General features: G+C 34.9%; 2 protein-coding genes across 2 annotated transcripts in view; one reads left to right on the top strand and one right to left on the bottom strand.

Annotated features, from left to right (window-relative positions):
• Nucleotides 1-3,665: 3,665 nt before the first annotated feature.
• On the top strand, nt 3,666-5,445 carry LOC123690451 (gelsolin-like). Its single transcript, XM_045633879.1, has 3 exons — nt 3,666-3,754; nt 4,425-4,541; nt 5,275-5,445. Exons 1-3 carry the CDS (start codon nt 3,683-3,685, stop codon nt 5,443-5,445), a joined length of 360 nt encoding a protein of 119 aa, XP_045489835.1. The 5' UTR covers nt 3,666-3,682.
• Nucleotides 5,446-7,824: 2,379 nt separating this feature from the next.
• Nucleotides 7,825-14,043, bottom strand: part of LOC123690452 (L-dopachrome tautomerase yellow-f2-like) — a 30,400-nt gene continuing 24,181 nt past the window's right edge. Inside the window, 4 exon segments of the mRNA XM_045633880.1 lie at nt 7,825-7,885; nt 8,405-8,507; nt 9,152-9,335; nt 10,155-10,330. Coding sequence (XP_045489836.1) covers nt 7,825-7,885; nt 8,405-8,507; nt 9,152-9,335; nt 10,155-10,330 — 524 coding nt within the window.

Below are 14,043 nucleotides of genomic sequence, written 5' to 3' on the forward strand. Positions count from 1 at the left end.
GTTCTTTTATGTGCAAATTTATACACGATATTTTCGATTTTTACTCCCATATTTTTATTCCCATTGAACGATACGGTTCAGAAACGAATTCAGAAGTAGGTGAAAAGCACAGTTCTTATGGACGCTCTGAAGACAAACTTTCTGAGACCCAAATTGCCGCTTGGCGGCTTTGATTTATTCGGCTTCGATCTCGTCTGCACTTCTATCCTCTGAATTCATTGGCCAGGGTTCGGACGCTCTGGACACAATTTAGATGTAGAAGACAGCATGGACGCTCACCTAGGCTCACCGGTAACGTTTTCCTTTGATGGTTTAACTAACTAGGCTTTGCTCTATGTACATGATATAAAAATCACAGTGATTTTTTTCGCGTGTCTATTTTTAACATATTATTTGGTATAGTATGTAATTTTTCTATACAGAACTGGAGAGAGTTTTGGCCAGAATCCCACCTGATATGAAATGAGGTGTGGTCGATTGCAGAGCATGCCTGGAGATAGCTGTTTAACTGCCGTATTAATGAACCCATATTATCCTGTCAAGGGAATTATAATATCTCCTGCTTAGTTGAGTGTCTGTCAAGTGGTGCTTCTCTAGGTCTGGCCAAGGGACATTTCTTTCTGTGTGGGCATTTTATCGTACAGCGAAGGAATACACCGTCAGAAAAACATCCTTAGCCTTTAATATGATCTATCAGGAATAGAAGGCTGATTAAGAACAAGACTTGTAGAGGGTTTTTTTTCTATGTGAATCCAGCCTCAATAAATAAGTCGCCATTTGATGAATTGATGAAATGGTCAAATGGCCCTGAATTATTCCAATCGAATTCCAGTTTGCAGTGAAAATGTGTAGTTACTAATAGAATTTTAAGTGAAATAAAATAGAGATATACTATTACGTCGAGTAAAAAGCTTGATAAGGCTTACTGAGGTATTAAAGGCTCGTATTCGCCACGTCAGCATAAAGAAATTGCGGAAACCGCATTCTCGCTTCGGTGACTAAAACAAATGACCTTAATATTATCCTTGGGTGAGATAACGCCCTGGGCTTTTTATGGTTATTTAAGGAGATTTTTGTGTCTGGCATTGTTAGTTACCGATACTTATCTTTAGTACATTTTATTTTTTATTTATTTTTATTTATTCACACTTCGTTGCAAAGAAACACAAATGACACAATACATAAAAGTTACAAGGGATGCAACGGGCGGCCTTATATCTTCCAGGCAACCCTAGTAAGGAAAGAAAAAAAATTTAAATGATGAGTGCAAGAAGTGCATAACCAGAAGTTATATATATTTATCTATAGAACCTTACTCTAGAGAAAAATAAATAAATAGAATATTAATAACTTACTAAAACTAAGAAGCTAATCTTAAGGATTCATGAATAGCTCATAGCGATGTTATACAAGAGAAGAGGAGATGATTACTTAGTTTGTATTATTTCTTTAGTATATTCCCTTAACAACCTGTCTTTAAAGCATTCGAATATCGAGCTAATTAAAAATCTAATAAAAAATTGCGAAGTTTTATTAAAATGTTTTGTTTTTCTACTAATTCCCTAAGTACTCAGTCTTTATATATTTTTCATAATTTTTTGTTTTTCAATAATTTATTGTGTATAATTGAATAGTAAACTCTAAATCTTACTTGAGAGCTTTCTTAAAATAAACTTAAGTTAATAAAACGAAAACACTGACAGGGCATATACAATTATCAATCTTGCTGCTCACACTTTAGTACCTAGGTATATCACTCACTATCTATCATTTACCGATATTAACAATGATTATTTCGAAATCAAAATATTCGCAATTCAATAGATGCAATACCTACTTAGTTATTAATTATCATCTCGCCCGACAGCCAGTGTGAGAATGTATTTGTACAATAAACTCAGAGCATTCAATTTATACCTACCTACTGCTAGACATCTTCAAGGTCATATAATTTTATCCTCCTGTACCAACGCTACCAAAATAGGTAACAATTTTGTGTGCCTCTGTCCGTACTCTTTGTCGGCGAATGCGGCGCTCAAACAGTGTCAAATGCTGTGATACACTTGCTGCAAACCGCGGCGTCTTTGTCAGTAAATTAACAAATATGTAGGTATATAATACACCGACCGACCAATAGTTTATTCGCAGAACGTCACATTTTCTCAATCAACCTTGAACCTTAATTTTGTAGAGATAAAGTTGAAAATCTGTTAAAGAAATTTGATAACGCCCAAATCTCAGTTTGTCCTAACTGCAAGACGCAAGAGTATTGCAGGCTTAAGTATTCTCTTGCTCAAGTCTTGCAGGCTTCAGTCTTGGTATTGGTCTTGCTACGATAAGGCGGTCTTGCAAAAATGCAAGAACAAGACCAAGACTGCAAGACCAAGACCGATTTTGGGCAACACTACTTACTGCTGTGGTCTCTGACAGAATGACCAGCGCTGGAGTTTGCTCCGCAGCATAATGCTAAACCTACCACATAATACACCATTAAAACATACCCTGTTCTCAAAAAAATCGTTATCTGTCATTCTTTTTTTCCTTTTTTTCTTTGATTATGGTTATTTTGTGTGTTTTATTATTAATGTTATGTCTATGTCTATTACAATATAGACATATGATTAAAAAAAAATACAAAAACACTTATCCTAATAACCTGGGAAAGTCTGGGAAAACTAGTGCAACAGCCGTTCAAACTCCTAATAAAATCCACATCCTTCATTCATCCATTTTCATGGACCTCCTTGGGTCGAACCGCCTCTAAAAATAATCTATATTAATATTAACAGGACTACGTTACTTGGATGGCGGCAACCCATCAGGCTTTAACCATGTTGTCACGAATGCCGGGTCGGAAAAGAAAATGTATCAAGTCAAAGGAAAAAGAAATGTTCGCGTGCGGCAGGTATATTATGATAATTCTATTTAAATATTATTAAGCAAATTATTATATAATATATTACAATATAATAAAACGATTAGAATATTGTACGAAACATATAGTTATTGAGTTATGTTTAAAACATTGTTTTAAAAAGCGTTTACAGTAAATTATTAAAATTACAGATTTATACTAAAAATTTGTAAATAATGTCTTCATCTGACTAATCCTAATACTGCAATATGTGTATTTGTGTGATTTAACACAAATCGCATCATGAGAAACACATGAAAACTTTACATTTATTTACGTGTAATGAAGACACTTACATGATTTATGCTAAGTTACCAAGTTGGAATACAGATATCAGATATGGCAGTATCGAACTGCCACATTTAATACTTAAATTATAAGTAATATTTAATTAAAATATATTGAACGCCTCCTCCGGCGGTAACCAACATTTTGTTTACAAAGTACGCTGCAGCCTTCAGGCTTGTACGGCGCCATCTTGTCTACAAATCGTTTTGGTAAAATACTAATACTATTAAAAATAATAAAATGTAGGTTCTAATTCAAAGAAATTATCTGATATTGTTTTTAAATTACTCTTTAGTAGCTAAATGAAAATAAATAAAACTTTCTTAAAGAATAAGATATTTTGTAACCTCTTATTTCCATTTACATAGAACTATATACTATAACAAGGTTTTTATCTTTAATTTATATATATATTTATTATTTTATATATATATTTTATAGTTTTAATTATCTTCTTAGACAAATACTCAAGTGAAGTGGATGTTCAAAAGTTTTTCACAACCCATGGATAAGGATCTCGTGCCAGAGGAAAGCGCTGGTGGCGACGATCAGGTAACATTTTAAAACGTTAAATAATTTAATAAATTGTAATCATAAACGCCTCTAGAAGAGCTGTGTTTGGCACCATGGTTATCTTTCTGTTAGCCAGGTCGATTGAAAAAACTTTATATCCCTGTAACAGTCCTGACCTGGCGCCCTGCGCCTTATATTTATTAGCGAGAGCTAGAGATAACATTCGAGGTATTTGCTTTACGAGTTCTGAAGACGCGGTGAAAGCGTACAAAAATGCTACGTACAGAAGAGACTCCTTAGGAAGAATGGGCCCACAGCTTTTCTCAGTGGTTCCATTGAATGTGTATATATTGTGTCCGATGTGAAGAGGGGAACGTAGAATTCTACAAAATTCAATAAAAGTATTGGCAAATTAAATCAAAAATCATTTATTCGTATAGGCAACATAATGTACACTTATGAACGTAAAAAAAAAGAAATATACATTAAATGATTCTAATTTTACATTTACTGCCAGTTCTCAAATCGTAGGGCAATAGGGCGTAGAAAGGAAGAGACGAACTGGCAATAAACTCAACTTTCTACATTAAGCCGTTTTTCATTTTCTAAACATTTTTAGTGTTGCCCAGGTCGATTAAAATGAATTTTAAAACAGTAATAACGTGATGTTTAATATTAAATTCTATTTAGATTGTTTTCTAATTTTCAGGCTTTTGAAAAGAACGAAGAAAACATAGCGACGCTCTCGGAAGTGTCTGACGGCACGGGCTCTGTCAAAGTCAAAGCATTACAGAAGCCATACACACAGGCACAATTAAAATCACAGGTATTAATAAAGATCAATTATTAATACCTGTGATTCAATTCAATTCACAGTTCTCATGTATGAATAAGTGATATCAATTATTCATACATGAGAACGAGTGAGCGAGCGCAAATGGCATTGCCCAATTCTCACAAATATCCCGCGATCTGGCGCCATTAAAATCATTTTTTTAGATCAATACCCAATGGTGTATTAATAATGCAGAGATTTGCAACTAAATAAAAAACTTAATACACAGTAGTAATTAATATTAATTCGAATGTTTCAAGCAGTAATGATTAATTGAATATACTTTTTCCAAAAGTATTATACTAAGTAGATTTTTATAAACTCTAGTTGGAAGAATTTTTGTATGTTTTTGGCATATTATTATCAACCTTGATAGCCACTCAGAAAGTGATTTTTTCACTCTTGGGACGTGTGGTTCAAGTGCACAAACGCTATTTAGATATTTAAGTTGGCGCCTGGTATATAGTACCGGTAACCCCAGAGCTTGTGTTTCCTCGCTCAACGAATAAGTATCGCTATACAGCGAGAAAATGCCAGCTTAAAAGGTATACTGCTTGGGGCCCAAACTTTATAAATCTGTTTTAATTTTCTATGTATCAATTATTTTAACTTCATAGTTAATAATATTGTTAGTACTGTTGAAAAGTGTTCCCTACGACCTTCATTTGGGGACTGATTGTAAAACTGTTAATTAATGATTTTAATATTTTTTTTTAATTAACAGGAGACATATATATTGGATACAGTGAGCGGCAGTATTTACGTTTGGCTCGGAAAGCAGGCTTCACACAAGGTAAGGAAACTGTTTAATCTAACTCGTAAGAACTCTTCCTTTTCCTTCCCAACAAAACTCCGATTTAAAACCAGGATCCCCCACGCCATCAGCTACTACTAATTGACATTGACGTGATACTAATTGGCATTCGTAAGCAGATTTGGTATCTAGTTTTTTTTAATAATACTTCTGAATTAAAAAACGTATTAACTTGTAAAAATCCTGCGTTTTCTTTCGCCTACTAAGCAAACATTATATCAAACTCAAAATATGTAACTATTCATATAGTACAATTATAAACATCAACAGAAAAGTTAAGTTGACTCTAAATTTATATTTACTACCAGTCCGCAAGTCAAGGGTGTAGAGCGGGCAAACCTATCTTGTCTAGCCTTTAATGCCTTCTTAATATAACTAATTTGAAGGATTATGGGTCGTTTATCAAAGAAACGATAGTAATTAGCACAAATATAACTTTTATTTGGTAATAAGATGAATGACAGCAAGAACACTTAGTTACAACAACCTTCATATATAGTGTTGCCACCTAGTTAAATTTTCAAAAAAACTATTTTACTTAAATTGCTCAATACTCCCACTAAAATTTAAACTAGGTACAAATATTAAAAAAATAAACTCCTACTGAAATTAGAGTTGTGAAAAGAAAAACAAAATGTGATCTCTTAAATAGATAAAAGCTTGAGTTGGTAACGCTTTAGTTAACGTATCTGCTAATTGACTGTTACTAGGAATATAATTTAGTTTAATTACACCCAACTCAACCTTTTCCCTAATAAAATTAAATTTCACATCTATGTGTTTGGTTTTCTTATGATAAACAGGATTGCTAATTAACTTAATTGCACTCTGATTATCAACATACAATGGAACAGATGTAATATTTTCACCTAAATCTAATAATAATTGCTGTAACCATAATATCTCTTTTGCAGCTTCACAAGCAGCTACAAATTCTGCTTCAGTTGTGGAGAGAGCAGTAGTCTTCTGTTTCTGGCTACACCATGTTATAGGTCCCCCATTCATATTAAAAATATAACCTGTAGTAGACTTACGCGTATCTACATCACCTGCAAAATCTGAATCCGAATAGCCAGTGAGATCACTACTTTCTCCATAACATATAAAAATAAATCTTTAGTATTTATTAGGTATCTAATAACACGTTTAATGGCATTTACATGTTGTTGACTTGGATCGTTTACATATCTACTCAAAACATTTACAGCAAAAGAAATGTCAGGCCTTGAAACAGAGCTCAAAAATAACAAGGACCCTATAGCTTCTCTGTATGGAAAATTAATAATATTTTCATCCATTTTCTTTGAAATAATAACATTTACATCTGCAGGGGTACTGGCAGGATTTGAATCACTCATACAAAACTTAAAAGGAGTATATTACGCAAGGTTCCGAAGATACTGGCAGCGTTCCCCCTTTGAATAGCTAGACTAATACTTTGTGCGAGGTAGCTGCTAGCTCTTCGGTCGCCTGTGATGTCGACTATTATTTTTGTTATTTACTTAAATAGGCTCGGACCCCACGGAACAAGGGTCTCGACAGCGAATGGCGCACAATAATATTCAGTGCCTAGACCTCTGTATTTCCAAGTTTTAAAATTAATTTAAATTAATAAAGGACACCAGGATTGTGATTATCCCATTTAATCTTTTGAGCTGAAACTACACATTTTGGTATATTTCTTGTCATTTTTAGCCAATATTTTAAGCAGCTTAAAATCAAGATTTCATTTAAAATATATGTAAACATATTCATATAAAAACCCCCACCGAACTATACTCAAAAAATTATGACCGAATTAACATGTATTTTTGCACTATTCATTATCAAATTCTGTTTACGCTTAAATAAAACAGACTTCTTTAGAAAACAGTTAAATAATACGGATTTGAGTGTTTAATCATAACAGTGATATATCTCAATCTGTTTTCCTTACATTAAGAGCAAGAGACGTACGCAAGGCTGCCTAGTTCCGATTATGGCTATCTTTGTTTGTTTGACATTTGACCAACACAGGGACGTACTGTTTAAACAGCTTTAATCTCATCAATGAATGACATGTGAACTTGTTGACATATTAATTTATTAAAGTACCTACAATATGTATGCTATAAAATACACGACAAATACAGTGAACATAAATTTTACTACAAAAAATATTTTAAATTTTAGTTTGTACGAGTATTTTTTTTTTTTGCTTAATAGATACCAGATAGGCGTTTATCAACGCTTTAACATAATTTTAGTCTACTGGGTTTACTTTTACAAATCACAGCGGTTTTCTAATGTAAGATTTTGTGATATATTATATTATTTTGTAAAATAAAGGAAAAAAAGATTAATAGATGTTTATACACAAGCCATCCAGTTTATCACAAACCAGCTACCAACCATTTGTAGGAATGACATCTATGGATTGATATGAGGAAAATGGATTCTTTTGCTCCAATTTCGTCCTTTTCACTCTGTTAAAACTGTTTATTCACAAACAGTACCTAATAAACGGTCCCTTACGTTGGCTCTGAAAATATTTTTTAAATCGTTAGTTTGATTTACGTTGATTGGTTGTTTCATAGTTGTATGAGAAATGACAATTCATAATTAAAGATGGCGCAGTCTTTTGCCTTTCCCATTAGGGATAAATTGAAAAAAAATAAAATAAAGATGGCGCAATTCGACTTGTCAACTCAGTTTTTCGCGCCATTGTTTCTATCTTATCTATATGAATATATGCATTTTTCCAATTGTTTTAGTCGACAGAAATATATCAAAAATAGATTAAATATTATATTTTTTTATTAAAACATACTTTATTTGACTCAAAAACTCATTTTGTACTTATTCTATGTACCATATAAGTAATGGATCGGTTTTTCTTAGGGCCTGCAGACTAAAAAACGCAAAACAAGAACTTGAGTACGACTTGAAATTCTGGTTTAAAAGATATTTAACACATTTAAGATGAATTTTAAAACTTTTTTAGTCAAATGCGTTTATAAGAATATCAGAGTCAATGCGATAACGAATATGCAATACTTACTTGTAAATATAAAAGTTATACTCATTTGTATCTAGTGCAGTGTAGCCAAATCTTGGTAGTTTATTCGCTATCACCCAAACTTCGTTGTCCGTAATATGCAAATCTAAAAAGTATAAATAAAGGATATATCACAGATATAAAGCTTACAATTCACAATTGATCGCGTCTTTGTAAATGAAATAATGAATATTATAAAAAATAGAACAAAAAGTACTGTTACTGTTTACTTCGCTGTAGCAAGAATACTACGCGCATGTGATTGGGATCTACCTCACTCTCTTTCTCTCTCCTACTTTCTAACTTTGTGTATCTTTCTTTCTTTCTCAAACTTGCGTTGGAATATTGGACGCTACTCGTTGCTAACGCTCGCACTGGTATGTAACAGGTATACTACGCGTATGCGTTTGAGTGCCACACTATTCCTCTGTCTCTTTCTATTCCCCCTCCCAAGAAGCGTTAAACATATAACGAAACCTTGTTGGAAATCGCATTAGATGTTTCTCTTCAAAAATCTCAATAATAGATACCTACTTATATAGAATAGATTTGAGTACAATTTAAATGTATACTTAGAATGGAAAATATTAAAAAAAATATATTTGTCCCTTGTCAGTAACACATATAACATTTCTGTAATCAGGTCAAACTTTTTAAGAGGATTATGAATGAATTTAAAAATAATTAAATACTCCAAATGTGATAAAAAACAGAGAACAACTCACTAAGACTGAAATAGTAAAAACTTACCAGAGGGATAACTCAATCTTTCGCTATCCTGCGCCAAAATAGCAACATTTTGCGGTTCTAACTTTCTTTGCGTATTCCAACACGAGACGGTGTCCCTTCCTATGTCAGCGAAGAACAGAACTCTCGATGGCTCATGATAGTCATGCATTGTGGATTGGCTGTTTGGACCTCGCTTGCCTAAGTACTATGATACAAAATAATATCAATTAAAAAAACTTTCGCCTTTGAATTTGTGTTATTTTAATAATTGGCAATGCATTTGCGAGCCTTCTGGTAGTGACTGTCCTCCTTCCTGTTTCCCTCCTATTCTGTAAAACGGACTACAAACCCAACTCTTAAATGTTTCTTACTTCTCTCAGCTAACTAGCTTAATTAGCTGTTCAATTAACAACCTAGCCTTTTAACTAAACGGCACCGTTTAACTAGCGGCCTGAAAGATGTTCAGCAAGTTGATCAAACAGCTAGGTAAATGATTTGGGTCGATGACGTTTCATTACTCGCCTAGACTGTTAATTTAAATTTAAATTAACTTGCTGCCACTCTCAAACTCGAAACGAAACTCTATAAACTGTCAATATGGCGTCGGCAAACTACAGCCACTGTTGTGGTGTTTTCCAAAATTTCATGAAAAACAACAAGAACAATGAAAGAGTGAAGTGACAATACTAATGTGAATTTGACTTACCTAAGCATTTAATTTTAAAATAAATATTTGTCATATTGTCATATGTTTCATCTATTTTATTGCTGCCGAATTAGTATATCGTACGAATGGCCTAAGCATTAGCCAGCCAGTTTATTAAATATCTTTCAGGCCGCTGGCTAAACCATTTTAAATGGCTAGGGTGTTAATTGAACGGCTAAAAAAGCTAGGCTGCGACTGATACACAGCATAATATTTATACATTAAAAAAGACGATCTAAGTACTTAGTAAAAATCGAAGATAGACAAATAATAATAGAAACCATATTCATAAGACGCATTGAATTGATTTGGACTTACGTTTAACTTATCGAAGAAGTAACGATCGCTTCTCGCAGTTTTATTCTGCAAAAGGCAGGTGGAAATAGAGAACTCTTGTGTGCTGATGAGAGGGTGGAAATATGCTGTTCTGCATGCAGAACCGGCTGGTGATAGGGCTATGCTGAATATGCCGTCGCTCCATTGAAAATATTCGCCTGACGGAAAACGTTTTTTTCTTTACACTTGTTTTTATTATGTTTTAATGATGACGTATGTAAACATTATTTTCATATTGATATATTAAATATATAAAAATCGCTAATATATTGTAGAATATTAGTATTACTAAAATAATAATTAATCCCTACTAATATTATAAATGCGAAAGTAACTCTGTCTGTCTGTCTGTCTGTTACTTTTTCACGCCTAAACCGCTGAACCGATTTTGATGAATTTTGGTATAGAGATAGATGGAACCTTGGGAAAGGACATAGGGTACTTTTTATCTAGATCCCGATCCCGATCCCGGAATTATACGGGTGGAAACGCAGAGTGCAGTTGTGTATCGTATATCCCTACTAAATGAATTTTGGTATAGAGATAGATGGAACCTTGGAAAAGGACAAAGGCAACCTTTTATCCCGATCCCGATCCCGATCCCGTAATTATGCGAGTGATAGATAACGCAGGGTGCAGTTATGTATCGTATATGCCTACTAAATGAATTTTGGTATAGAGATAGATGGAACCTTGGGGAAAGACATAGACAGTCTGTCTGTTTCGTTTTCACGCCTAAACCGCTGAACCGATTTTGATGAATTTTGGTATAGAGATAGATGGAACCTTGGGAAAGGACATCTTTACTTTTTATCCCGATCCCGATCCCGGAATTATGCGGGTGAAAACGCGGGGTGCAGTTATGTATCGCATAATTCAAATACTCCTAGCCAGCTTTAAGAATACTTTCTGCCTGACATGTCCATCAGGCCCATCGGCCTATACACTATGAATGTGTGAGTGTGACGATGCATGGTGTGGTGTGGCGGGGCTGGCGGGCGCGGGCGCGCTGCGCGGCGCGGCGGCAAAGACGTGCGGGGGACGCGGATGGCTCGGTGGGAGGAGTGTAGATCACAAAGTATGCTTACCCGAACGGGCAGACACGTGAGGGCAGACGTCGTTGGCGGACGCATGCGATATCTACAATTTTGAGCTGCAACGTATTCGCTTTCTTTACGTTTTCATTGGTGTTTAGGGTTTCTTGGATAAGCATTTTGTGTTATTTACTTAGTTGTTTTGGTTGTTATTATTAGTTTAGCATAAGTTAGTACTAGGTAGAATTATAGTTAATAGGTAAAATAAATACTTTAATTCATTTTTTAGAATAGGTATAAAATTGTAGTAGATTAGTAGGCAGGTTTTTTTAAGTTTTTTCACATTTAGTAAGTAGTTACGGTACCTAAGAAGGTCAGCATAGTTTTTATTGAGTATTAATAGGTAAGTAATGTTGTTTTGTGAATAAAATAGTTCCAGTAGTTTCGCATATAATTTTATCGATTCATTTTGTTTTTATTCCATGTGGATAGTATATTTTTTTTAACATTTAGTTTTAGTTTAGCAATTCGTTTTGTTTTTGTTTTATTTCATGTGTATAAGTACCTACCTTAAGTATAGTTTCGTACTCAGTACCTTTAACTAAATTTTTTTGTCAGCTAAAGAATTTTTTTTTCCATAAGTACTTACCTGTTTTTATTACTTTAGGTAGGTAACTGGTTAAGTAATATGCCTCGCAAGCGTAAATCTAATTTAGCGCGTAGCTCTAAAAGAGCTCGTAACTGCTGCGCAAGTAGCTAGATCCCAAGAATCTGAGGAGCAGACTCAGGCCCGGCAGATTTTAGATGCTGAGCGACACGCAACGCAAAGAGCTGCCGAGACCTATGAACAAACTCAGGCCCGGCAGATTTTAGATGCTGAGCGACACGCAACGCAAAGAGCTGCCGAGACCTATGAACAAACTCAGGCCCGGCAGATTTTAGATGCTGAGCGACACGCAACGCAAAGAGCTGCCGAGACCTATGAACAAACTCAGGCCCGGCAGATTTTAGATGCTGAGCGACACGCAACGCAAAGAGCTGCCGAGACCTATGAACAGACTCAGGCCCGGCAGATTTTAGATGCTGAGCGACACGCAACGCAAAGAGCTGCCGAAACCTATGAACAGACTCAGGCCCGGCAGATTATAGATGCTGAGCGACACGCAACGCAAAGAGCTGCCGAAACCTATGAACAGACTCAGGCCCGGCAGATTATAGATGCTGAGCGACACGCAACGCAAAGAGCTGCCGAGACCTATGAACAGACTCAGGCCCGGCAGATTTTAGATGCTGAGCGACACGCATCATTGATAGCTGCAGAGATGCCAGAAGAATCCCAAAGACGACGTGTGTTAAATGCTGAACGGCAGTCAGAAAGGAGAAATGCGTTTACAATGTATACATGGGGAGCATTCCACAATGCTGCTTTTGATTATGACCCATCGATTGAGTATAATAACCATCGATTACTTCTCATAGGTGGAATGGATAAAAAATGTATACATTGTGAAGCACTCAAGTGGAAAGAAGAAACTCCGGGTACTGGTGGCAAAGTTTCAATTCCAATACTTGGAGAACCAGAGGAACCATTGAAGTCTTTACTTTTAGGTGATAACAACGAATCGCGGCGTTTTTTAATCAAAATAAGGAAATATAATTCATGCTTTCAAATGACGTCATTTGGTGTAGAAAATGAGGTGGTTATGCCTGGGTTTTCATCTACTTTTACAATCCAAGGTCAAATCTATCATAGGATTGGTTCTTTGCTTCCTACAAATAATGAGCAACCAAAATTTTTACAGATTTATTTTATGGGAAATGAAAACGACGAGGTTGACCGCAGGTGTCAAAACATTCAATTAGTAGAAAAGGATATTGTCTTAAAGATTCAGAGAATGTTGCATGAACATAACCGCCTAATAAACACTTTCACAACAGCCTTAGAAAGAATGCCGGGAGATGATTATAAGTTGGTGATTCACCCAGATCGTACACCAAGTGGGGAACACGAAAGACGATATAATGCACCTTTAATAAATGACCAAAGAAGGAAAAACAAAAAATGTCGTATACAAAAACGTATTAAACTAAGTTAAGTCAGGGATCAGGGTCAGGAAAAGTCTACCTATGTTAATCTCAATAATTCAATGTGCCGGCTTCATTAGAATCGTTTCATTATAGTTTCAGAGCCTATTCAGTCCAAACAAATTTACACGAAGTAGTAGTTCTACGCAGACGAAGTCGCGGGTAACAGCTAGTATCAAATATTTTCTCGCTGTATCGAAATATCTGTGAGACAGAATTTCATTCGGTCGATACATAGTTGATACGCCGACACATAGATGGCGCTACGGGTATTATTTTAATGTGATTTTTAGTTTGTGTTGTGAAGGAACTTCCTTTGTTTATACAAAAGCCTATTTTGAGACTAAAGACAAATCGTACCATAAAATGGTTTAATAAAATCAAGTAAATCATACAAGGTTTGAGTCGTACAAATTGTTTGTAAGAGAAGCCATAAATATTGATTGATGTATTGGAGCAGATCAATCCCAAGGATAAGAATAATTTAATTTTCTCTACTTTGGCTTGGAAATCAATATATATATAAGTTGTTGTAAAAACGGATTCAATCCCACAAGAAGTAGTTCATCTTCTTAATTAATGCCACATTTCGACTTCAATATGTTCCCAGTATGTGGAAAGTTGCGGAAGTTATAATGATTCCCAAGCCAGGAAAACCACCACACGAAGTAACATCTTACCGGCCAATCTCACTGTTACCTGTTATAGCAAAACTATTTGAGAAACTCTTTCTCAAACGTCTTAACCCCATT

The sequence above is a fragment of the Pieris rapae genome, chromosome W (genome assembly GCF_905147795.1).
Source record: "Pieris rapae chromosome W, ilPieRapa1.1, whole genome shotgun sequence".
Lineage (NCBI taxonomy): Eukaryota > Metazoa > Arthropoda > Insecta > Lepidoptera > Pieridae > Pieris > Pieris rapae.